The 26,223-nt window shown below is 46.1% G+C and overlaps 1 protein-coding gene and 1 long non-coding RNA gene across 2 annotated transcripts in view; one reads left to right on the top strand and one right to left on the bottom strand.

Annotated features, from left to right (window-relative positions):
• The window catches only part of LOC306928027 (cilia- and flagella-associated protein 70-like), a gene marked incomplete at both ends in the record, with an annotated part of 35,385 nt that extends 14,209 nt beyond the window's left edge, over positions 1-21,176 (top strand). Inside the window, 13 exons of the mRNA XM_079507946.1 lie at positions 5,508-5,599; positions 6,515-6,575; positions 6,738-6,914; positions 8,252-8,383; positions 8,840-8,965; positions 11,224-11,348; positions 12,410-12,525; positions 13,591-13,713; positions 15,475-15,587; positions 16,590-16,709; positions 17,280-17,369; positions 20,248-20,349; positions 21,051-21,176. Coding sequence (XP_079364072.1) covers positions 5,508-5,599; positions 6,515-6,575; positions 6,738-6,914; positions 8,252-8,383; positions 8,840-8,965; positions 11,224-11,348; positions 12,410-12,525; positions 13,591-13,713; positions 15,475-15,587; positions 16,590-16,709; positions 17,280-17,369; positions 20,248-20,349; positions 21,051-21,176 — 1,503 coding nt within the window. The remainder of the gene's footprint in view (positions 1-5,507; positions 5,600-6,514; positions 6,576-6,737; positions 6,915-8,251; positions 8,384-8,839; positions 8,966-11,223; positions 11,349-12,409; positions 12,526-13,590; positions 13,714-15,474; positions 15,588-16,589; positions 16,710-17,279; positions 17,370-20,247; positions 20,350-21,050) is intronic.
• A 4,042-nt stretch (positions 21,177-25,218) lies between these two features.
• On the bottom strand, positions 25,219-26,013 carry LOC306927648. The gene is made up of 2 exons (XR_013790552.1): positions 25,953-26,013; positions 25,219-25,889 (listed from the first exon to the last, which is right to left on the bottom strand). It is a non-coding gene; the product is annotated as an uncharacterized lncRNA (long non-coding RNA).
• Positions 26,014-26,223: the final 210 nt, after the last annotated feature.

Raw genomic sequence — 26,223 nt, 5'->3', positions numbered from 1 at the left:
AGGGAATTCGCTGGATCCAAACGATGCATTTTTAGGGTTTTATTGAAGCAATATAAATGACTCATAATGGTGCTCAAACGTAAAACAAAGTAATCACAGCGATAAACGTAAATAAAAGAAAGCAAAATAAAGCGGTGTAAAGCGGTCAACAAAAGTACGGCGTCCCAGACACCCCCTCTCTCACTGTGTGCTCAGCAGGTGAACGGATGATGTTAAAGATAACCAGGTCCGCCCCTATGCCTGTCAATCAATCATTCACTTAGACACCAGTGACAGCCCATTCATTTCATTGACCATGACCAACATATAAATAATAACCAACATAACCATTTCATGGCTCCTACACGCCAGCCCCAAATTATTAGGTTATTACATAATAATTACATCACATTATACATAATAGGAGGCATGAAAATAAAAGTAATCCATTAACAATTTCCTTTTTCTCATAAAGAATGTAAGAGTCTTTCTTCAGCCGAACGCAAAACGATTCATAGTTCATGAGGCAAGATGTTCCTGCGCAAATAGTCATTTTTCGGGTAAACACTCAAGTGTGTGTGTGTGTGTGTGTGTTCGTTCCACGGAATGATAATTGTGAACGTATTCAACCTGAATCCAACAGGCAATGGAATTGTCCAGACATTAGTCCTCCTCGGCCTCCCAGATCAAGCAGATCTTGGACATTGGGAGATCCAGGCAGTTGTCCACTGTCCATTTCCATAAGTGGGCAAAGTAGGTAGATGTGACTATCCTCCTTCACACCTTTGCCTTTGTGAGGCCTGTAGACGTCCTCTGCGATCCTCTTTAGTAGGGTGACCTCCATAACTTCCAGTTCCACCTTCTCAAACGCTTCCACTGACAGGAAACTTGAAACTGTTTCTTTCTTAAATGTCTCTATATCCCTTTTCATTGAACATCTCTCTTGGTTCACGTCTAAGTCAGACAGTTCAAGGTCCGTTTTCACTTCTTGTCTCCTCTCACAAAGAGACAAGAGCCAGATCATGCAACTTAAGATCCAAGCTGCAGCCTTTATCATACGGGTCAAAGATTCCAAGTATGGGATCTCGTGAGTCAGTGCACCAACTTCCTCCTTGGTACGTATAGCTTTGACCACAACAGCTTTCTTGACCTCAGGGTCATCTGATAATAGTTGATGAGTATCCTGTGGGATGGTGATGTCCCTTCTCCTGAATGGTAAGCCGATCTGATAATGGCCATTGACCCGTTCTGTGAATGAATGTTCTTGTTTTGACATCGCAGGTTGTTCATCAGTGCTGCATTCATGGAAATCTGTCTTAAACAGTTGCTGCCACCGTTCATCCAAGTTCACGACAGACACCATGTTTACAGATAACTCTGGCTGCTGACCATCATTTGCATTCTCGCTGCCTCCTCTTAGCGGTCCATTCACAGTCCAGCCCAGCATCGTCCTGATGGCATAAGGACCATTATTTAGACTGCGAATAACTTGCAATGGTTCTAAAGCTGCGGGAACATTTGTTCCTATCAATAGCTCAATGTCAGCGTCGATCTCGGGCAGCTGAACATGTTGTAAATGAGGCCATCTCAAGAGATCCTTCTGTTTTGGAATATTCCCCTTATGGACAGGCATGCACATCTGTGTGTAAGCCTTAGGAAGGTTACAGAAGTGCTCCTCACTCAGACCAGCCACTTCCAGTCCGGACACACTGTAGCTAGAAACAACTTTCTCTTCGCCCATTGTCCTTAACAGAATATTTGTCTTCCTCCCTGTGAGGTCAAGTTTGTGCATCAGAGCTTCGGTGCAGAACACTGCAGAGCTTCCTGGGTCCAAGAAAGCATAGGTGGTAACAATCTTGCTCCCCTTCTTGGACCTAACATGTACTGGAACAATCGGCAGTTTACAGTCGTCACCAGCCCCAGTAACACCACTCGATACGACTGTGCCATCCACTGATATTCCTGACTTCCGATCAGATTGGTCAGACCCTTTGTCCCATTCTTTCCGAGTGATATGAAGTACAGTAGGATGATTACGACCACAAGTTTGACAGGTAATCTTCTTTCTACAAAATTTGTTTACATGTCCAACACCCAGGCATCCGAAACAGACACCATTTTCTCTCAAGAAGCCCATCTTCTCTTCGTGGGGTCTTTTCTCCAACTGGGTGCATGAATCCAACACATGTTCTCCTCCACAGCAAAGACAGGTCTTCATTATTTGAACTTGTTCCATTTCTTCCACTTCAAGCTGAGACATAGATTTCACAGGGGTCACAGTAGTGGCATAGCTGATTCCTCTTATTCCAGAATAAGGTTGTGAAGTGCATTTGCTCACACCTTTAGTTGTTGCTGGAGCATCCTGTATGTTTCCAAATACTGGATCTGACAGTATTCTAACTTGTTTCCCAATAAAATCAGTAATGTCCATAAATGTAGCTCTACGTCTGTGTCTTTCCTGCAGATCACATGCCGCACTTCTCCACGTGTCCCGGTATTTGTATGGTAGCTTTCTGATGATGGTCAGCATATTTGCAGGCATGTCCAGCTCATGTAGATATTGCACCTGTTCCATTGCGTTACAGCAGCCTCTAAGGAAAAGACTGTACTCTTGAAAGGCTTTCACGTCTTCAGTAATAATGGGCGGCCATGAAAGAGCTTTATCCATGTATGCGGATGCAATCTTTTGCTCGTTTCCGAACTCCTCTCTTAACAGAGCCTTGGCTTTAGCATACCCCCTCACTGGGTCTAAGTGCTGGCAGCTCCTAACAAGTTCCCTGGGAAGACCCTTTGTCTGCTGCTCTAGATAATATAGACGGTCACTGTCATTTTGAGTATTATTTTCTACTCCATTCTCAAAGGCCTTCACAAACGCATGGTATTTTAGTGGATCCCCATCAAAGATGGGCACTTCTCTCTTTGGCAAAGAGGATAGGCATTGTTGCTGTATCAACAGCGTGGTTATTTCGTTTTGCTTTCTCATGATGCCAAGCATCTCATTTTGACAGTCATTTGCATTTTCATTTCCACAGTTAACATTTTCAAAATGAGCATTTGCATTTTCAGAAGGAGCATTTAGATTTTGAGAATGAGCCTTTGTATTGTCATGATTAGTTGCATTTGAACCATTGAAAACATATTGCATTTGTTGAACTGGGTGTGGCCTAGATTCCTGGTGCATAACTGACAGAGGCTGAGATTGTGAATGAATGAATTGGGAGTTGTTTTTGTCTTTAGGCCTTGTTCCTGTATCCACCTGATTTTGTAAGGTTTTGGGTGTGAATGGATTGGCATCAGCATTGAGAGTTGGTAGTTTTCCTTGTGCCTTTTCCACATAAGCATTCATACCATCCACAGTCTTTGTTTTTGAGGATCGCCCACTTACGCCATTTGTGCGGCAATGTCCTCATCCATTTTGAATTGCTCCTTTTTCTTGCGCAACTTTTCCTCCTCAGCTTCAAGTTCATGTTTGTCCTTTAATAGTTTTTGTTTGACTTGCATTGCTGCCAAGTCAGCTTGAGCCTTCAGACATGCAGAGGAAACCCTAGAAGTGATAGATCTCCTTCCCGTATTTGACACACTGTCACTTGGTTGCACATCATCTTGAATGTCATGTGTTATGGACATGCTTATTGATGCCGCTTGCGTCACTGAGGGAGGTTTATCCACTGTGGGAGCGTCCACGTGCAATTGTGAACTCCTTTCAAATTCAGTTTGCTCATCACTCTCAACGTGTCCCGCCATTTCCTCTGTCTCATTCAACCATTTTTCCACGTCACCTTTAAATGTATTGCTGTATTTTGTAATGCTGCGAAACCATTCGTTTTGTCTTTCCCTTTCCTCATCGTCAGGCAGTAAAGGCAACAATGTGTCATGAGACATTGTGGCCTTTGCATAATGTTCATCCAAAGTCACCAACAAAGATTTCACACTCAAAACATTTCCCCTTTTTTCCATGAAGGATTTTATTTGTGGTATTAGCGCTTTCATTTTATTAACAGAAATGTGGCGTTCCCGTTCAAGCTTGTCAATTCTGTTCAGCGCGGCCTTGGCCGTGAGCATAATTTCTCGTTTTCCACGTTCCATTTCTGACTGAGAACTGGTAACTTCCCCAGTATTGATTTGACTCATTTTTTCTCTTAACTTTCCTTTTCAATTATTTGTGCCATTTAACACATCCACATATTGAAAGGAAACGTATCCACAAACGTCATCATCCATCAGTTTTCAGTAATATACACACCAGCAGCGCAGCAGTTTAAATGACAGACAAGCGGATTTAAACAGCGGATTCCTTTGTTGACGGCTACGAGAGGATCCTTCATATCAACTTTATTATGAGCGTCAACTCAACCCGTGATATGGTACTCATTCCTCGTCCCCAATGGACTGTACAGGTATGCGAACTGTTCCTTCCATTATACAGCTTACAAGTGTTGTACCTGACTTTCGTGGTTGACTTTGACCGTGACTCACGGAATGTTTGTTGTTAGCCAGTGATCCTCCGTCCTCGTCTCAGACCGCATTTCTTGTCCACTTCACTTGATGGTCCGATCTTCTTCTGTTCAATGCTGCCGTTGACAATACCGTTTTTTTTGTTGACAATGTAAAGCGACTACATGAGAACTAAACTTAAAGTCGCTGAGAGGCGATGGGATGGGCCATGTTGTCAGACGCGCTCTGCCGCAAACAAAGGGAATTCGCTGGATCCAAACGATGCATTTTTAGGGTTTTATTGAAGCAATATAAATGACTCATAATGGTGCTCAAACGTAAAACAAAGTAATCACAGCGATAAACGTAAATAAAAGAAAGCAAAATAAAGCGGTGTAAAGCGGTCAACAAAAGTACGGCGTCCCAGACACCCCCTCTCTCACTGTGTGCTCAGCAGGTGAACGGATGATGTTAAAGATAACCAGGTCCGCCCCTATGCCTGTCAATCAATCATTCACTTAGACACCAGTGACAGCCCATTCATTTCATTGACCATGACCAACATATAAATAATAACCAACATAACCATTTCATGGCTCCTACACTGGGTTCAAATCCACTTCCACGGGAGACCTGGGTTCAAATCCACTTCCACGGGAGACCTGGGTTCAAATCACTTCCACGGGAGACCTGGGTTCAAATCCACTTCCACGGGAGACCTGGGTTCAAATCACTTCCACGGGAGACCTGGGTTCAAATCCACTTCCACGGGAGACCTGGGTTCAAATCCACTTCCACGGGAGACCTGGGTTCAAATCCACTTCCACGGGAGACCTGGGTTCAAATCACTTCCACGGGAGACCTGGGTTCAAATCCAAGGTAGAACAGGACAGTTACATAGTTAATAATTATAATATTATTAAAATGTTAAAAACCTGTGTGAAGCTCTTGTCATCGTACAAATTTGCGTCATATTTGGCGGACATTTGCACCTAATTTCTCCTTTCATTGTCACTGGCAAAACATTGAGACGTGTGGGGGACAAAAGCAGCGCCCTTTCAAAAAAGTCATAAACTATGTTTCCTGGTTTATAGATGTATGCAGATTCCAGGACTTACATCATTATGGAGTTTTCTGTGGACAAACCTCTGGTGCCCAAGAGACCAGCCGAGGACCTGGCTAAGAGGTACCCTTCACCCCCTAGCAACCACCTCTACACCCCCTAGCACCCACCTCTCACCCCCTAGCACCCACCTCTACACCCCCTAGCACCCACCTCTCACCCCCTAGCACCCACCTCTACACCCCCTAGAACCCACCTCTACACCCCCTAGCACCCACCTCTCACCCCCTAGCACCCACCTCTACACCCCCTAGCACCCACCTCTCACCCCCTAGCACCCACCTCTACACCCCCTAGCACCCACCTCTCACCCCCTAGCACCCACCTCTACACCCCCTAGCACCCACCTCTCACCCCCTAGCACCCACCTCTACACCCCCTAGCACCCACCTCTACACACCCTAGCACCCACCTCTCACCCCCTAGCACCCACCTCTACACCCCCTAGCACCCACCTCTACACCCCCTAGCACCCACCTCTCACCCCCTAGCACCCACCTCTACACCCCCTAGCACCCACCTCTACACACCCTAGCACCCACCTCTCACCCCCTAGCACCCACCTCTACACCCCCTAGCACCCACCTCTCACCCCCTAGCACCCACCTCTCACCCCCTAGCACCCACCTCTCACCCCCTAGCACCCACCTCTACACCCCCTAGCACCCACCTCTACACCCCCTAGCACCCACCTCTACACCCCCTAGCACCCACCTCTACACCCCCTAGCACCCACCTCTACACCCCCTAGCACCCACCTCTACACCCCCTAGCACCCACCTCTACACCCCCTAGCACTCACCCCTCACCCCCTAGCACCCACCTCTACACCCCCTAGCACCCACCTCTCCACCCCCTAGCACCCACCTCTACACCCCCTAGCACCCACCTCTCACCCCCTAGCACCCACCTCTTCAGACTCCACCTCACCCCCTAACAGACAGACAGACAGTAACATGTATTGTAAACACCCCGCAGGGTCAGAGAGCTGATTCCTCCCAGACCTCCTCTACCACGCCGCCCTGCTGGTGCCGAGAGGGTATTACACGCATGCACGCACGCACGCACGCACGCACGCACGCACGCACGCACACACGCATGCATGCACGCACACATGCACACACACGCACGCACGCACGCACGCACAAATATCCACACTCTTGTGAGGTTATGTGAAGGCCTAACTCTCTCTCTCTCTCAGGCAGTGAGGTTCTATCAGAAGGAGGTGGGTGGTGTGCTGCGTCAGGTTTGGGCTCAGTACCATCAGATGTTTGGTTCTGACCTCCTGGCCCGCGGGAGTCCAGAAGACATGAAGACCCTGCTGCTGGCGGAGCTGACCTACCACGGGACGTACTTCAGCTGCAAGGAGCAGATGAAGGTACCTAGTGAACTGAAGAACCTCCCCTAAAACACCCTGGACAACGTTCCACACGTCCTAGACTCTTCTCCCTTCCCTAAAACACCCTGGACAACGCTCCACACGTCCTAGACTCTTCTCCCTTCCCTAAAACACCCTGGACAACGCTCCACACGTCCTAGACTCTTCTCCCTTCCCTAAAACACCCTGGACAACGCTCCACACGTCCTAGACTCTTCTCCCTTCCCTAAAACACCCTGGACAACGCTCCACACGTCCTAGACTCTTCTCCCTTCCCTAAAACACCCTGGACAACGCTCCACACGTCCTAGACTCTTCTCCCTTTTCTAAAACACCCTGGACAACGCTCCACACGTCCTAGACTCTTCTCCCTTCCCTAAAACACCCTGGACAACGCTCCACACGTCCTAGACTCTTCTCCCTTCCCTAAAACACTCTGGACAATGCTCCACACGTCCTAGACTCTTCTCACTTCCCTAAAACACCCTGGACAATGCTCCACACGTCCTAGACTCTTCTCCCTTCTCTAAAACACCCTGGACAACGCTCCACACGTCCTAGACTCTCTGCATTATATGATCCTATAGTTTACTGAGACGCTACACTGTCTCTCTGCATTCTATGATCCTATAGTTTACTGAGATGCTACACTGTCTCTGCATTCTATGATCCTATAGTTTACTGAGACGCTACACTGTCTCTCTGCATTCTATGATCCTATAGTTTACTGAGACACTACACTGTCTCTCTGCATTCTATGATCCTATAGTTTACTGAGACACTACACTGTCTCTGCATTCTATGATCCTATAGTTTACTGTGACACTACACTGTCTCTCTGCATTCTATGATCCTATAGTTTACTGAGACGCTACACTGTCTCTCTGCATTCTATGATCCTATAGTTTACTGTGACACTACACTGTCTCACTGCATTCTATGATCCTATAGTTTACTGTGACACTACACTGTCTCTCTGCATTCTACGATCCTATAGTTTACTGAGACACTACACTGTCTCTCTGCATTCTATGATCCTATAGTTTACTGTGACACTACACTGTCTCTCTGCATTCTATGATCCTATAGTTTACTGAGACGCTACACTGTCTCTCTGCATTCTATGCCTGAATTGTAAATTGTAATTGTTTATCTTGTTCGACTTTCTCTCTGTAAATGTCTAAATGCGAATAATCTATCTAATCTATCTGACTATAATTCATAACGGCAAGTCACAAAGTGTGCGTGTGTGTGCTTGTGTCTCTGTGTGTGTGTGTGTGTGTGTGTGTCTGTGCGTGTGCCCGTGCGTGCGTGTGTCTGTGCGTGTGTGCGTGCAGTACGCTGTAGTGAGGCTGGTGCGTGAGAAGATGTTTCAGACGGAGGAGTTTTCGGATCAGGAGAGACTTCAGGCGTTTCTCAGCCAGCTGTACGTCTATCTGCTGGACCTAACACACACTGCACTGAACCAGGTACACGTCTATCTGCTGGACCTAACACACACTGCACTGAACCAGGTACACGTCTATCTGCTGGACCTGACACACACTGCACTGAACCAGGTACACGTCTATCTGCTGGACCTGACACACACTGCACTGAACCAGGTACACGTCTATCTGCTGGACCTGACACACACTGCACTGAACCAGGTACACGTCTATCTGCTGGACCTGACACACACTGCACTGAACCAGGTACACGTCTATCTGCTGGACCTGACACACACTGCACTGAACCAGGTACACGTCTATCTGCTGGACCTGACACACACTGCACTGAACCAGGGACACGTCTATCTGCTGGACCTAACACACACTGCACTGAACCAGGTACACGCACGCACGCACGCACAAAATTCAGTCAAATCATCAGAATACATTTTATTTTATCCTCCTCTCCTCTCCTCTCCTCTCCTCTCCTCCCAGCATGCATCAGTAGATGAGGAGGAGGGCTCAGTAACTCTTCAGTTGTCTGTCGATCAGACCAGACTGTCTGCCAGAGAGGCTGAACTCAATGGAGATTATGATCTGGCTGCCAAGTACTACCAAGAGGTAATACTACTAATACAAGTACTACCAAGAGGTAATACTACTACTACAAGTACTACCAAGAGGTAATACTACTACTACAAGTACTACCAAGAGGTAATACTACTACTACAAGTACTACCAAGAGGTAATACTACTACTACAAGTACTACCAAGAGGTAATACTACTAATACAAGTACTACCAAGAGGTAATACTACTACTACAAGTACTACCAAGAGGTAATACTACTGCTACAAGTACTACCAAGAGGTAATACTACTACTACAAGTACTACCAAGAGGTAATACTACTACTACAAGTACTACCAAGAGGTATTACTACTACTACAAGTACTACCAAGAGGTAATACTACTACTACAAGTACTACCAAGAGGTATTACTACTACTACAAGTACTACCAAGAGGTAATACTACTAATACTACTACTACAAGTACTACCAAGAGGTAATACTACTACTACAAGTACTACCAAGAGGTAATACTACTAATACTACTACTACAAGTACTACCAGGAGGTAATACTACTAATACTACTAATACAAGTACTACCAAGAGGTAATACTACTACTACAAGTACTACCAAGAGGTAATACTACTACTACAAGTACTACCAAGAGGTAATACTACTAATACAAGTACTACCAAGAGGTAATACTACTACTACAAGTACTACCAAGAGGTAATACTACTACTACAAGTACTACCAGGAGGTAATACTACTAATACTACTAATACAAGTACTACCAAGAGGTAATACTACTACTACAAGTACTACCAAGAGGTAATACTACTAATACAAGTACTACCAAGAGGTAATACTACTAATACTACTAATACAAGTACTACCAAGAGTGACCAGATGTAAATATGAAATAAATGCTTAAACATGTAGGTAACAGAAGTGAACCTTTCAAGCCTGTTTTCTCAACTCGCTGTTTTCTGCAAGACATTACTCTATAAGCCATATCTCTAAAACTGGTGGGTCAAACTGAACAACCATAATATGTCAATTTGAAGCTATGATTCCCTGCTTTCATATGACATGAAAAAAAAGAAAATTCAAAAAAATCCAATGGCAGTCCCTCATTCAAATTTAGTCACAGAGGTAATACTAAACTGTACTACCCAAGAGGTAATAACTACACTATACTAGTAATTAGGGTCCCGATTGGATCGGTTGATCGGAAATCGGGGCCGATCACGTCATTTTCAAATGATCGGAATCGGATTGGGAGACAGAGAAACGTGATCGGGGCATCCCTATAGTATCAATATTATATCCATATGATATTAGACTGGATATTGTCTGTGATTTGGGATATTAGTAATATTGTGATATGGTAAAAAAGTGTTCTATAATAAAATTATATATATCAGATCTGGAAAAAATCGGTATCGGCAGACGCTCAAAGTCAAATGATCAGAATGGGTTCGGGAGCAGAACAACGTGCTCAGGACATCCCTACTACTTACCAACCTGGCAACCTTTTTCAGGCCACAGACCAAAATATTCACATTTGAACTGGGGATCCCCACCCACGATTCCACTTGGCACCCCCACCCATGATTCCACTGGGCACCCCCACCCACGATTCCACTGGGCACCCCCACCCACGATTCCACTGGGCACCCCCACCCACGATTCCACTGGGCACCCCCACCCATGATTCCACTGGGCACCCCCACCCACGATTCCACTGGGCACCCCCACCCATGATTCCACTGGGCACCCCCACCCATGATTTCACTGGGCACCCCCACCCATGATTCCACTGGGCACCCCCACCCATGATTTCACTGGGCACCCCCACCCATGATTTCACTGGGCACCCCCACCCATGATTCCACTGGACACCCCCACCCATGATTTCACTGGGCACCCCCACCCATGATTCCACTGGGCACCCCCACCCACGATTCCACTGGGCACCCCCACCCATGATTTCACTGGGCACCCCCACCCATGATTCCACTGGGCACCCCCACCCATGATTTCACTGGGCACCCCCACCCATGATTCCACTGGGCACCCCCACCCATGATTTCACTGGGCACCCCCACCCATGATTCCACTGGGCACCCCCACCCATGATTCCACTGGGGACCCCCACCCACGATTCCAGGCCAGGCCAGCAATGTGTGTGTGTGTGTGTGTGTGTGTGTGTGTGTGTGTGTGTGTGTGTGTGTGTGTGTGTGTGTGTGTGTGTGTGTGTGTGTGTGTGTGTGTGTGTGTGTGTGTGTGTGTGTGTGTGTGTGCAGCAGGTGAGCAGACATCCAGCAGTAGCAGAGTACTGGTGTGACTACGGGTCATTCCTCCTCCTGACCTCAGATCAGGGCAAAGCTCAGGAGTGTTTTCAACGGGCCGTGTCTGTGCAACACACACACCTGGAGAGGTACATGCACGCACGCACGCACCGCACCGCACGCATGCCTGTGGCCACTTGAATTAAGGTGACTTGATTGATTGACATCAGCCTGTCGGCTCCCTTTGCAGCTTTTTTTCTTTTTTTTTAATGTTTTTTTTGTGGCTTTCGCCTTTATTTTATATTTTTTATGGAGGACAGACAGTAGGCTGACAGGAAATGGGTAGAGAGATGGGGGGGTGACATGCAGTAAAGGCCGTCGGGATCGGGAGTCGAACCCGCGGCACACTGCCAGACTGGATTACCAGCCAAGGTGCCTGGACCGCTGAGCCACGGCCCAGGCCCCCTTTGCAGCTTTTAAGCTTTTAAGGCGATGCTCTGTTTTCACCAGTGTTGCGTGCAGCGGACGACAGCATTACAATGTTGTTTAAAAAATGCACGAGGCAAAAAACCTATATACCACTTCCATACCAGAATGGGAAGAACACTATTATTTTCCCCACATGCACTATTTCTATTTCTCATTACAAGTGCGTTTATCTTATATCATGTAACACCAGCACAGCTATTCCAACCCCCCTCAGCTAAATGTTGATGTGTATTTCATTGCGTTAAGAGTGTGCATTTCATTGTGTTGGTGTGTTGCATTGTGTTGGTGTGTGTGTTACATTGTGTTACATTGTGTTACATTGTGTTACAGTGTGTTACAGTGTGTTACAGTGTGTTACAGTGTGTTACAGTGTGTTACATTGTGTTACATTGTGTTACATTGTGTTACATTGTTACGTTGTGTTACGTTGTGTTGCAGTGTGTTACGTTGTGTTGCAGTGTGCTGATGTGTGGCGTAGTATCTCAGTGTGTTACAGTGTGTTACAGTGTGTTACAGTGTGTTACAGTGTGTTACAGTGTGTTACAGTGTGTTACAGTGTGTTACATTGTGTTACATTGTGTTGATGTGTGGCGTAGTATATCAGTGTGTTACATTGTGTTACATTGTGTTACATTGTGTTGCAGTGTGTTGATGTGTGGCGTAGTATATCAGTGTGTTACAGTGTGTTACATTGTGTTACATTGTGTTACAGTGTGCTGATGTGTGGCGTAGTATCTCAGATGTGGGGTCAGCTCGACGACGCAGAGACGTTTCTGGAAGACGCCACACGCTGCCACCCTGGCAGCGTGGAGGCCTGGACACTGTTGGGTAACATATCGAATATATAACATGTTATTTATCACTGTTAGGTCAAATATGGAAACTATACATATATGCTATACTATGCTGTACAGCACTTCATAGTATATATGTACAGCATAGTATAGCATATATGTATAGTTTATATGTATAGTGTCATTATATAGATATGTTCTAGTTATAGTTTATATGTATAGTGTCATTATATAGATATGTTCTAGTCACGTTCTTAGCTTACGCATGTTTCGCGATAAATGCATTTTACATATGTGATGTATTCCCATGCTTTTTGTTCTTGCTTAATGTAAGTCGCTCTGGATTAAGAGCGTCTGCTAAATGCCTAAATTGTAAATTGTAATTGTAAATATACTACAATATAACATGTTATGTATCACTGTTAGGTAACATATACTACAATATAACATGTTATTTATCACTAGTGTTAGGTAACATATACTACAATATAACATATTTATCACTGTTAGGTAACATATACTACAATATAACATGTTATTTATCACTGTTAGGTAACATATACTACAATATATCATGTTATTTATCACTGTTAGGTAACATATACTACAATATAACATGTTATTTATCACTGTTAGGTAACATATACTACAATATAACATGTTATTTATCACTAGTGTTAGGTAACATATACTACAATATAACATGTTATTTATCACTGTTAGGTAACATATACTACAATATAACATGTTATTTATCACAGCGTGGAGGCCTGGACGCTGTTAGGTAACATATAGAATATATAACATGTTATTTATCACAGCGTGGAGGCCTGGACGCTGTTAGGTATAACAACATGCTGCGACGCGTTGAGAGCTTGTAGATCAGCACTCTTTAGCTATAGTGGAGATGTGGTGTAACGACATTGGATTTCTAAACAAATTTGTTCAACGCAAAATATACTGTGTTCAAGTTCAGGAGACTTTACAGACGGGTAATCAAGGAGTAGTAGTGAAAAATGATTTATATAAATAAAGCGCCTAAACCTGATCCCTGAGGAACTCCAGACCATAATAACATCATGTGCTGTGGTGTCAACAGGGCTGTTCCACGGTTCCCATGGCAACCAGTTCAAGGCGGAGATGGCGTTTCAGGAGGCGGGCAGAGTCCTCGGCCCCTCCCCTCAGCCCCCGTCAGCCTGTCAATCACCCAGCATCAAGCCAGGTGATTGGTCAACAGCAGGAGGTCACAAATGTTACCAATTGTGACCGGGGCTATAAGTCATTGGAGTTTTTCTTCTTTTTTTTACCATTTTCGTTTCTTCATGTCATGTGAAAGCAGGGAATCATAGCTTCAAATGTATTGGTTGGTTGTTCAGTTTGACCCACCAGGTTGGAGATATGGCTTATAGAGTAGAGTGTCTTGCAGAGAAACAGCGAGTTGAGAAAAACAGGCTTGAAAGGTTCACTTCTGTGGACAAAAACGGACAATAACTAAACTAAAACGAAAACTCCAAAACTATTGGACTGTAATTAGTCATGTGTTTATTACTTATAAGTGCTTTGAGTATAGTGCATATAGAAAAGGGATGTGTCGATGAGATATTTTGGCCGATATCGATATCCGATATAATTCATTGCTGTTATAACCGATATTACCGATGTCGATATGATCTAATTCTGTACTGAAGAATTATAATAATTTTGTCCATTCTGAAAAAATACATGTAACAGGGTATCTGCACTGCAGGCAAGTCAGATTTAACATATTTAATATTGTGAGCTTGTAGATCTGTTCAAGCTGTTACTTTAGGCTTGTTTATCTGTAAAGACAGACCGATTAATCGGACCAATTAATTAATTGATGAAGGAGGAGCAGCAGGAGGTGACGGAGAGGAGGAGGAGGAGGAGGAGGAAGAGGAGTCAGACCGACGCAGTGAGGAGAAGGAGGAGGCTCACACTCGTCCCGAACAATACAGCATCTACACACACACTACTGACTTCCTGCTCAAACACCACGCACTGAAGGTACACACACACACTACTGACTTCCTGCTCAAACACCACGCACTAAAGGTACACACACACTACTGACTTCCTGCTCAGACACCACGCACTGAAGGTACACACACACACTACTGACTTCCTGCTCAGACACCACGCACTGAAGGTACACACACACACTACTGACTTCCTGCTCAGACACCATGCACTAAAGGTACACACACACACACTACTGACTTCCTGCTCAGACACCATGCACTAAAGGTACACACACACACTACTGACTTCCTGCTCAGACACCACGCACTGAAGGTACACACACACACTACTGACTTCCTGCTCAGACACCATGCACTGAAGGTACACACACACTACTGACTTCCTGCTCAGACACCACGCACTGAAGGTACACACACACTACTGACTTCCTGCTCAGACACCACGCACTAAAGGTACACACACACTACTGACTTCCTGCTCAGACACCACGCACTGAAGGTACACACACACACTACTGACTTCCTGCTCAGACACCATGCACTGAAGGTACACACACACTTTAACAATTTATTTATGTCCACACAGAGGAAATTGCATACAAGGACATAAATAGTTCAGGTACAGCAAAGTTACATCCACAAAATCAAGGAATATGTCCTCAGTCACGATACAACAAGAATGTCACCCAGCATTTCAGTACCTTCATGATGCTCAGTGACATCATAATGTTGCTGATGTCTGAGGTGGGCGGGTCTTTCAGTACCTTCATGATGCTCAGTGTTTAGTGAAATCGGGACCAGTGGAAAGATCCCATAGGCTACGCCCACAATGGGCATTTTGGTTTAATGTTTGTCTCTAGTTCAATGTTTGTTTTTTAAACGCTATTGACTCTTACTTAAGTAGTAAAAAATGTGTGTGCGTGCGTGTGTACGTGCGTGTCAGGTGGCAGAGCAGTGTGTGTCTCAGTGGCTGCTGTGTTCAGGGGGAGTTGCATCATCACAGTACCTGCTCCGCCTGGCCAGACTGCACCTGCTCCAACAGGACTACCGCACCGCCTCAGACTGCCTGGAGGAGGCGCTGCAGCACAGCTTCCAGGTGACGGCACCATATATACCATCTAACACGCACGCGGCCATCTTGAGATCAGAGTTGGGAAGCGCTCGCTTTCAGTAATGCAACGTCCCGCTGCCTCCTGCGTTATGTGCACATTCCAAACAGGCGGTACGCAGCCTGGCCGTTGGGTGATATCCAACGAGCACTTCCAAACAGGTGGTACGCAGCCTGGCCGTTGGGTGATATCCAACGAGCACTTCCAAACTCCAACACTTAGAAAAATAATCACCTTCAAGGAATTTCATGACAGAAAGTATAGCTCACAACAACATTTTGGGCGGGAACCCCCTTTGGTGTTTTAAAAGCATTGTTATACTTTAGCTATTGAAAAATAGCAGATCTACAAGCTCATAGCGCGGCACCGAGTGCCACGCTATGAGCTTGTAGATCTGCTATTTCATAGCGCGGCACCGAGTGCCAAAACGTGGGGTTATGGTTAGGGTTTGGGGTCGGACTACAGAGAGGTTGTTCCAGTGCCTCAATGCACATACAAAACTGCGTTTTGGCACATTTATTATTATTATTATTATGAATTACCTGCCTGTGATTCCTCCTAGCTCCCTTGTGTCTCAAAACGTAAAAGTTTAACCACATTATCAGCAGCGCCTCGAACATGGTCAAAGGGCTTTTGTGTGCACCCCAGACAGTTGATTGATTCAATATTTAGATCTGACGTTGATTTGATCAGACCTGCCTCCTCACTGAACTTAAACTCCATGCAGAATCCATTTTAGACTACACGTCTCTGCTTCTGGTGACCGATATTGTCATTCTATAGACTCATTGACGTGTGTGTGTGTGTGTGTGTGTGTGTGTGTGTGTGTGTGTGTGTGTGTGTGTGTGTGTGTGTGTGCGTGTGTGTGTGTGTGTGTGTGTGCGTGTGCGTGTGCGTGTGCGTGTGAGTGTGCGCGTGCGTGCGTGCGTGCGTGCGTGCATATATAGGACTCAGACACGTGGGCGTTGTACGGACACACTGTGTATGAGAGTGGAGATCACAGCAGAGCTCAGCAGATCTACCAGAGATCTCTGGACTTCACCACACAACCTGCAGACACTCACAGCGTGTTCCTGCGACTGGGACAAATATATCTACGCACCGCACAGGTACTACACGACACATACTACTACAAGTACTATCCGTCCATCCATCTTCAACCGCTTATCCGTAGTCAGGTCGCAGGGGCAACAGCTCCACCAGAGTGTTCCAGACTTCCCCTCTCCAGAGCAACATTAGTGACTTCCTCCTGGGGGATCCCGAGGCGTTCCAAGGCCCAGTGAGTCGATGTGTTTCCTCCAACTGCGCCTTGGTCTGCACCGGGGTCTCCTCCCAGTGGGACGTGGTCCTTGGTCTGCCCCGGGGTCTCCTCCCAGTGGGACGTGGTCCTTGGTCTGCCCTGGGGTCTCCTCCCAGTGGGACGTGGTCCTTGGTCTGCCCCGGGGTCTCCTCCCAGTGGGACGTGGTCCTTGGTCTGCCCTGGGGTCTCCTCCCAGTGGGACGTGGTCCTTGGTCTGCCCCGGGGTCTCCTCCCAGTGGGACGTGGTCCTTGGTCTGCCCCGGGGTCTCCTTCCAGTGGGACGTGGTCCTTGGTCTGCCTCGGGGGTCTCCTCCCAGTGGGACGTGGTCCTTGGTCTCCTCCCTTTCCCTTAACGCTGCGTGAATTTTGTTTCTTACAGTTTGACGAGGCTAAAACCATCTACCTGAGAGCCTGTAGCTCCTCCCCCTCCTGTCTAACCTGGCTGGGATTGGGCATCGCCTGTTACCGGGTAAATTACATCCCACCCCTCAGCCAATCAAGCATGTCCTTGTTTGTATAACCCTTTGCCTGCTACATTTTCAGGCCACTTATGCGACTTTCAAATCCCTTATATTGATCAGAGCAATGGTCACCAAGTTTATGTATTATGTGGAGTGTATTAGGAGTGTAACGATACACTCTGGCAAATACATTATATTTGAACACATAATGGACAAACCTGCACCTTGACATGAACACACAGAATACACACATTTATCGATGCCAACGATACCAAAGTGGGGTCCGGGGACCCCCAGGGGTCCTTGAGGGAGTTCCAGGGGGTCCCCAGCTAAATGATCGTTTGGAACCCAATGGGTCTGTAACTCTCAGAGTGTACAAATGGAACCAAATGGACCCATTTGGTTCCATTTGAACACTCTCAGAGTGAAATTAACTTTGATTTTACAATATAAATTGGGGGTCCCAGAGATAGAAATGCCATTAAATGGGGGTCTGTAGACTAATATGCATGTCAAACTGGGGGTCCTTGAAACGGGTTGAGAATCACTGCTAGAGCCATACAATCTTCTCTTATGGGGGTCCCTGGAATATGTTTTCAAATGGGGGTCTGCGGGGCTAATTAGTGTCAATTTCGGGGTCCTTGATGTGAAAAAGTTTGGGAACCACTGGCACCAGTGTTCATGTGTCTCTCAGCTAGGTGTCGTGTGGTTACAGTGGTCATGTGTCTCTCAGCTAGGTGACGTGTGGTTACAGTGGTCATGTGTCTCTCAGCTAGGTGACGTGTGGTTACAGTGGTCATGTGTCTCTCAGCTAGGTGACGTGTGGTTACAGTGGTCATGTGTCTCTCAGCTAGGTGTCGTGTGGTTACAGTGGTCATGTGTCTCTCAGCTAGGTGACGTGTGGTTACAGCCTACAGTGGTCATGTGTCTCTCAGCTAGGTGTCGTGTGGTTACAGTGGTCATGTGTCTCTCAGCTAGGTGACGTGTGGTTACAGTGGTCATGTGTCTCTCAGCTAGGTGACGTGTGGTTACAGTGGGCATGTGTCTCTCAGCTAGGTGACGTGTGGTTACAGTGGTCATGTGTCTCTCAGCTAGGTGTCGTGTGGTTACAGTGGTCATGTGTCTCTCAGCTAGGTGTCGTGTGGTTACAGTGGTCATGTGTCTCTCAGCTAGGTGTCGTGTGGTTACAGTGGTCATGTGTCTCTCAGCTAGGTGTCGTGTGGTTACAGTGGTCATGTGTCTCTCAGCTAGGTGACGTGTGGTTACAGTGGTCATGTGTCTCTCAGCTAGGTGACGTGTGGTTACAGTGGTCATGTGTCTCTCAGCTAGGTGACGTGTGGTTACAGTGGTCATGTGTCTCTCAGCTAGGTGTCGTGTGGTTACAGTGGTCATGTGTCTCTCAGCTAGGTGACGTGTGGTTACAGCCTACAGTGTCCATGTGTCTCTCAGCTAGGTGACGTGTGGTTACAGTGGTCATGTGTCTCTCAGCTAGGTGTCGTGTGGTTACAGTGGTCATGTGTCTCTCAGCTAGGTGTCGTGTGGTTACAGTGGTCATGTGTCTCTCAGCTAGGTGTCGTGTGGTTACAGTGTCCATGTGTCTCTCAGCTAGGTGTCGTGTGGTTACAGTGGTCATGTGTCTCTCAGCTAGGTGACGTGTGGTTACAGCCTACAGTGTCCATGTGTCTCTCAGCTAGGTGACGTGTGGTTACAGCCTACAGTGGTCATGTGTCTCTCAGCTATAGGTGACGTGTGGTTACAGTGGTCATGTGTCTCTCAGCTATAGGTGATGTGTGGTTACAGTGGTCATGTGTCTCTCAGCTAGGTGACGTGTGGTTACAGTGGTCATGTGTCTCTCAGCTATAGGTGACGTGTGGTTACAGTGGTCATGTGTCTCTCAGCTAGGTGACGTGTGGTTACAGTGTCCATGTGTCTCTCAGCTAGGTGACGTGTGGTTACAGTGGTCATGTGTCTCTCAGCTAGGTGACGTGTGGTTACAGTGGTCATGTGTCTCTCAGCTAGGTGTTGTGTGGTTACAGTGGTCATGTGTCTCTCAGCTAGGTGACGTGTGGTTACAGTGTCTATGTGTCTCTCAGCTATAGGTGTCGTGTGGTTACAGCCTACAGTGGTCATGTGTCTCTCAGCTAGGTGACGTGTGGTTACAGTGGTCATGTGTCTCTCAGCTAGGTGTCGTGTGGTTACAGTGGTCATGTGTCTCTCAGCTAGGTGACGTGTGGTTACAGTGGTCATGTGTCTCTCAGCTAGGTGACGTGTGGTTACAGTGGTCATGTGTCTCTCAGCTAGGTGACGTGTGGTTACAGTGGTCATGTGTCTCTCAGCTAGGTGACGTGTGGTTACAGTGGTCATGTGTCTCTCAGCTAGGTGACGTGTGGTTACAGTGGTCATGTGTCTCTCAGCTAGGTGACGTGTGGTTACAGTGGTCATGTGTCTCTCAGCTAGGTGACGTGTGGTTACAGTGGTCATGTGTCTCTCAGCTAGGTGACGTGTGGTTACAGTGGTCATGTGTCTCTCAGCTAGGTGTCGTGTGGTTACAGTGGTCATGTGTCTCTCAGCTAGGTGACGTGTGGTTACAGTGGTCATGTGTCTCTCAGCTAGGTGACGTGTGGTTACAGTGGTCATGTGTCTCTCAGCTATAGGTGACGTGTGGTTACAGTGGTCATGTGTCTCTCAGCTAGGTGTCGTGTGGTTACAGTGGTCATGTGTCTCTCAGCTAGGTGACGTGTGGTTACAGTGGTCATGTGTCTCTCAGCTATAGGTGACGTGTGGTTACAGTGGTCATGTGTCTCTCAGCTAGGTGACGTGTGGTTACAGTGGTCATGTGTCTCTCAGCTAGGTGTCGTGTGGTTACAGTGGTCATGTGTCTCTCAGCTAGGCGACGTGTGCGAGGCAGAGGAAGCTCTGATCGAAGCTAACCGCTTGAACAACCATCACGCTGCAGTCTGGAGCTACCTGACTCTGATCAGCCTCAAGGTGACGCACGCACGCACGCACGCACGCACGCACGCACGCACGCACGCACGCACGCATGCACGCACGCACGCACGCACGGACACACATTACTATGTTCTGTGTTAAACTATATCTAATATATTAGATATATCTGTCGGGAAGAAACCACCTAACTCCAAAATTTACATTTTTCAGGAAATGAAAAGTACGTATACATTTTCAGGAAATGAAGAAAACCTAGAAAGCAATATTACTGCCTCATCAAAGTTGGCGTTGTGACTTATATATGGTCAAGTCAATTACTTAGAAGAGGGGGAGAGGTGCATGGTGGAGTTAGCTGTTTTAGCAGAAAGTTTGAGGGTCCAATGGAGTTAAGAGGTTTTGTCCCGAGCGCTTTTTTTTACTACTTTTCATTGATTCAAAAAATCCCAAACCTCAAAGATGGAGTTAGGAGGTTTCCTCCCGACAGCAGTGTATAATAATGTATTATTGTGCTTACTGTTGAACTGTTGTTCTGTGTGTTAAAAAAAACTCTGCTTCTTTTTCAGAGCGGTAGAAAAGTGGAGGCAGAGCAGGCTTATAAATATCTGCTAAAAGTAAGTTCATTATTACACCGGCATGTACTTCTATTGTCTCTGTAGCTGCTTGATATTATTAATATTTTCCCCATTGTTCCGATTGTTCCCATTGTGTTCCTATTGTTTCATCATATTATGTTTCAGCTGAAGTTTGATGACGAGGCTGTTCTGACGGAGATCAAACGGCTTCAGGAAGAGCTGGGATTCGGAAACCCCTGCTTCCAAACGCTGACTATAAGCCACGATGAAACCCCTGCTTCCAAACGCTGACTATAAGCCACGATGAAACCCCTGCTTCCAAACGCTGACTATAAGCCACGATGAAACCCCTGCTTCCAAACGCTGACTATAAACAAAGCAGAAATGATTTATTGTGTATTGTCCCTTGGGTTATGAGTTATATTGTCAGGGGCCCCGCTGACGATTTGGTTGCCCTATTATTCGTGCTGCCCCCCCCCCTCCCCCCCCTCTCCCACTCCCTGCATGAGATGAAGCGCTGCATTATCTCATGCAGATCGGCTACTTTGACGTTTGTGAGAACGCACACATCGGCGTGCTTGTTACTGCCTGAAATATAAATAGCAGATCTACAAGCTCATTATTGTAGCAGCTTGTAGACTGAGCATCTATATTTTTGGCTGTGTTCCAATCAGAAAAGGGGCTTCAAGTGGTTTATAATAATACAAAAATAAAATAAAAGAAAGTGACACATAATACCGCACCTTTCAGCAGGCCCAACTAGGGAGAGGAAATGATCACCCCTCCCCCCTTCCTTTAAACCCACTCTGTACTCTGACTAAAACTAAGACGAAAAATGCTCGTCGCCTTTTTTCACTGACAAACTAAATAAAAACTAAGCTATGGTGACTAAAACTAAGACTAAATATATTGACAATTTCGTCAAGAAATAAAAACTAGACTAAAATGTTAGGAAGGGTCTAGTGGACAAGAGATCCAGTATAAGTCATTTTACACTTGGTTGCATGCTGAAAATAGCAGATCTACTTGTAGATCGGCTATTTCCAGCATGTGTAAAATCAGTCATTACAACATCATCAAGGCCCGCCAAAAGACATTTTAGTCGACTAAATCAACTGTAGATTTAGGGCCGATTCATACTCCTATTTTACCGCTGTAGTGCCGAAATGATTTCGGCTCGTCAGAAATTTTCAGTAGCACCGAAGAGCCGACTTTAGGACGGTACCCGCCCCCCCGAACCTCAAATGACGTCACATTGTAGGCTCTACAGAGCCGAACCGACTTTTATTCGGCTCTAAAATAGGAGTATGAATCGCGACTTAGTCGACTTAAATCTTATATTTAGTCGACTAAAACTAGACTAACACTAAAACATTCCAGGTGACTAAAATGTGACTAAGACTAAATGAAAACTATTCAAGAGACTATGACTAAAACAAAAATCTAAATGTAGCCTACTGCTAAAAACCACACTACTGTATTTTTTTCCCCTGTGATATTGAATTGTGTCCTTATTCATGTCATGTCTATGAATTGATTGCATAGGGCCTAAATGGAAACAACACCACAAGGACCTTTTTTTAGAGGTGTGATCGCTTTTGGACTACATGTTTGACTGTAGTAACTGTAGTTTTTTTTACATTTCAACAGGTAACAGGTTTTTATACCAGACATGTAGCACAGATAGACAGATAGATTGGGCAGCGGTGGCCGAACGGTTTGCGGAGCGGTCTTGATACCGGAAGGTCGCCAGTTCGAATCCCCGGACCGGCACGTTTAAATTACCACCGCTGAAGTGCCCTTGAGCAAGGCATTGAACCCCAACCATGAAATGTTCTATGAGCAGGGTGTGGCTGTAAACAAGCATCTCGAGCTTAGTCCACTTACCCTGGGTAAAACAAAGAACTTTGCTTTACTTAAGAACTCCTTTATCCCTTAAGGGCCATTAGACTATATAATGAATCAATGGGGGCCGTGGGGGGGAGACGAGGAGGGGTCAGTTAACATATTTGCTTTCTTTCTTTTTTTCACTTTTAACTCATGCCTCTTTTAACTTATAGCTATTGCCTTTTTCTACTGCTATTCTATTTACTGATGTAATGTATTTGTTCATCATGCTCTTTTTATTCTGTGTGTATGTTTTATACTGGAGCTGTTGGACAAAACAAATTTCCTTCGGGATCAATAAAGTATCTATCTATCTATCTAATAAACCATTCAATCAATCAAAGGAGAAAGCTGAACATTTCAACGTCCATGCAATACCTCTAGTAAACCACTAGATGTCCTACCAGACCACAGCATCTACATGTCTCCATGGACCGCATACTAGTTATTGTAGACCTGATGCATTCTAAAAAAAAAATTATCTTCTAAATCAGTTTTCTGAAAAACATGTTTCTATGTCAGTGGTGCTCTAGCCTGGCTAATAAGCCAGACTAATATCACATCCGCTGGTAGGCAACTTTTTTTTGCCAACGGCTGATTCGGTCTGGTTTATTAACCAGGCTAGTGTTGTCGTGGTGTGTGCGCGTGCACGCGTGCGCCTCTCTCTCTCTCGTCGCAGTCCCGCGGCCCGCCCCCTTTCATGACGACGACAGGCAGTATTTATTAAAACAAATATTTAAAGCCTCGATTCGAACAAAGCCAACTCGGATCGTGACAACTCATGACAACAAACACAATATTTTGGGCAGAACAAATAATTAGAAAGAAGAAAAGTAGGGCATTGACTTTTTTGTTTTTCTTTATTCATTTTCTGTTCGGCCCAAAATATTGTGTTTGTTTTGTTTGTTGTCATTGGCGTTTTCTTCAAAACACACATTTTGCTACTTGTTCTACAGATTTGGTCCAAAACTCAGAACACATTTATCTCTGGAGAGTCATGTGATCAAGATGTACAATGAGTCTGATTTTTGAGGGGCGCTAGCCATGCAGCAATTAGTGTAGATTTCCGTCCTACACAAACATTAAATTCCCATTGCCAATAAATGGAGAATTGTGGAGTCATAGTGTCAAATATTATACTATGCAAATATGCATAGTGTCTATATTACATCATGATGATGTAAGCACACGGGTGTGATATTTACCATATTACGAGTGACTTCCAAAATGTGTGGGCAGCCAACCCTGGTCTGGCTGGGATATCTACAGTAGGTCATCCTCAGACGAGCTCTCCATCGTTGCTTCCAGACCATCCCGGTTCTCCATACATCTGGCCAGTTCCTTGTATTGGTGCTTTGATCTCCTGCATCGTTCTTGAGTACATCCACGTATGTTAGTGTGGGACGTCCTCGTGATCGATGCCCGTGTGTTGGTTCCCAGATCGAGCACCAGTTTGCTGGCTGACGGCTCTTGGTGTTTGGCAGTGTCCTGCTAGTCTCATTCTCCTGGCTGCTATTTTCTGGCTCACCCTGTTGGTATCCCCTCATACAGAATCTCGTTGGTAACATGTACTTGAGTCTTGCTGATGTTAAGTACTGCATGTATAGAAGAAGCCGAGTTTGATTTGACGGAGGAGGTTGGAGTTTGCTTCACCCTCTGAAGCAAAGCCAGGAGAATGAGACTAGCAGGACACTGCCAAACACACCAAGAGAATGAGACTAGCAGGACACTGCCAAAGACACCAAGATAATTAGACTAGCAGGACACTGCCAAAGACACCAGGAGAATAAGACTAGCAGGACACTGCCAAAGACACCAGGAGAATGAGACTATAGCAGGACACTGCCAAAGACACCAGGAGAATGAGACTAGCAGGACACTGCCAAAGACACCAGGAGAATGAGACTAGCAGGACACTGCCAAAGACACCAGGAGAATGAGACTAGCAGGACACTGCCAAAGACACCAGGAGAATGAGACTAGCAGGACACTGCCAAAGACACCAGGAGAATGAGACTAGCAGGACACTGCCAAAGAGACCAAGAGGAGAATGAGACTAGCAGGACACTGCCAGACACCAAGAGCTGCCCAGCCAGCAAACTGGTGCTCTGGGAATCAACACACGGGCATCGATCACGAGGACGTCCCACACTAACATACGTGGATGTACTCGAGAACGATGGAGGAGATCAAAGCACCAATACAAGGAACTCATGGCCAGATGTATGGAGAACCGGGATGGTCTGGAAGCAACGATGGAGAGCTCGTCTGAGGATGACCTACTAGATATCCCAGCCAGACCAGGGTTGGCTACCTAGGGCCCACACATTTTGGAAGTCACTCGATCGGAATGTAATTGTGGTAAAAAAAAGCTGCAACTACATATCCAACACAACACAACACACTACACGCACGCACGCACACACACTAAAAGACAGACTCTAGGGGAATTGGCTGGCTCGTCCAGCATGTAGATTTTATTTTTTATTGTGAACAGAATTGTTCTAGTTACTGCAGTGGAATGTGACAACACTCAAAAACACATCAACAGCTTCAGTGACTGGCCGACCTCATAACAGTACCCGAGGGTGGCATGTAAACCTCACAACAATACCCGGGGTGGCATTTAAACCTCATAACAGTACCCGAGGGTGGCACCATGTAAAACCTCATATCAGTACCCGAGGGTGGCATGTACACCTCATATCAGTACCCGGGGGTGGCATGTACACCTCATATCAGTACCCGGGGGTGGCATGTACACCTCATATCAGTACCCGGGGGTGGCATGTACACCTCATATCAGTACCCGGGGGTGGCATGTACACCTCATATCAGTACCCGGGGGTGGCATGTACACCTCATATCAGTACCCAGGGGTGGCATGTACACCTCATATCAGTACCCGGGGGTGGCATGTACACCTCATATCAGTACCCGGGGGTGGCATGTACACCTCATATCAGTACCCGGGGGTGGCATGTACACCTCATATCAGTACCCGGGGGTGGCATGTACACCTCATAACAGTACCCAAGGGTGGCATTTAAACCTTATAACAGTACCCGAGGGTGGCATGTATAACCTCATATCAGTACCCGGGGGTGGCATGTACACCTCATATCAGTTCCCAGGGTGACATGTATAACCTCATATCAGTTCCCAGGGTGGCATGTACACCTCATATCAGTACCCGGGGGTGGCATGTACACCTCATATCAGTACCCGGGGGTGGCATGTACACCTCATATCAGTACCCAGGTGGCATGTACACCTCATATCAGTACCCAGGGTGGCATGTATAACCTCATAACATAATCAAGCAGAGATAGGATTGGTGGTGCGGCATTCGAGGGTTCAGTTCTATTGTCATAACACCATATCTGTTCTAATACCATACTGGTACTGTACGGAGTAGTGCAATTCTGCAGTACTGAAATACTTGGGGTGG

The sequence above is a fragment of the Electrona antarctica genome (genome assembly GCF_951216825.1).
Source record: "Electrona antarctica genome assembly, chromosome: 8".
Lineage (NCBI taxonomy): Eukaryota > Metazoa > Chordata > Actinopteri > Myctophiformes > Myctophidae > Electrona > Electrona antarctica.
The sequence above is the reverse complement of the archived record's forward strand: the minus strand, read 5'-3'. Positions and strand labels throughout refer to the sequence as shown.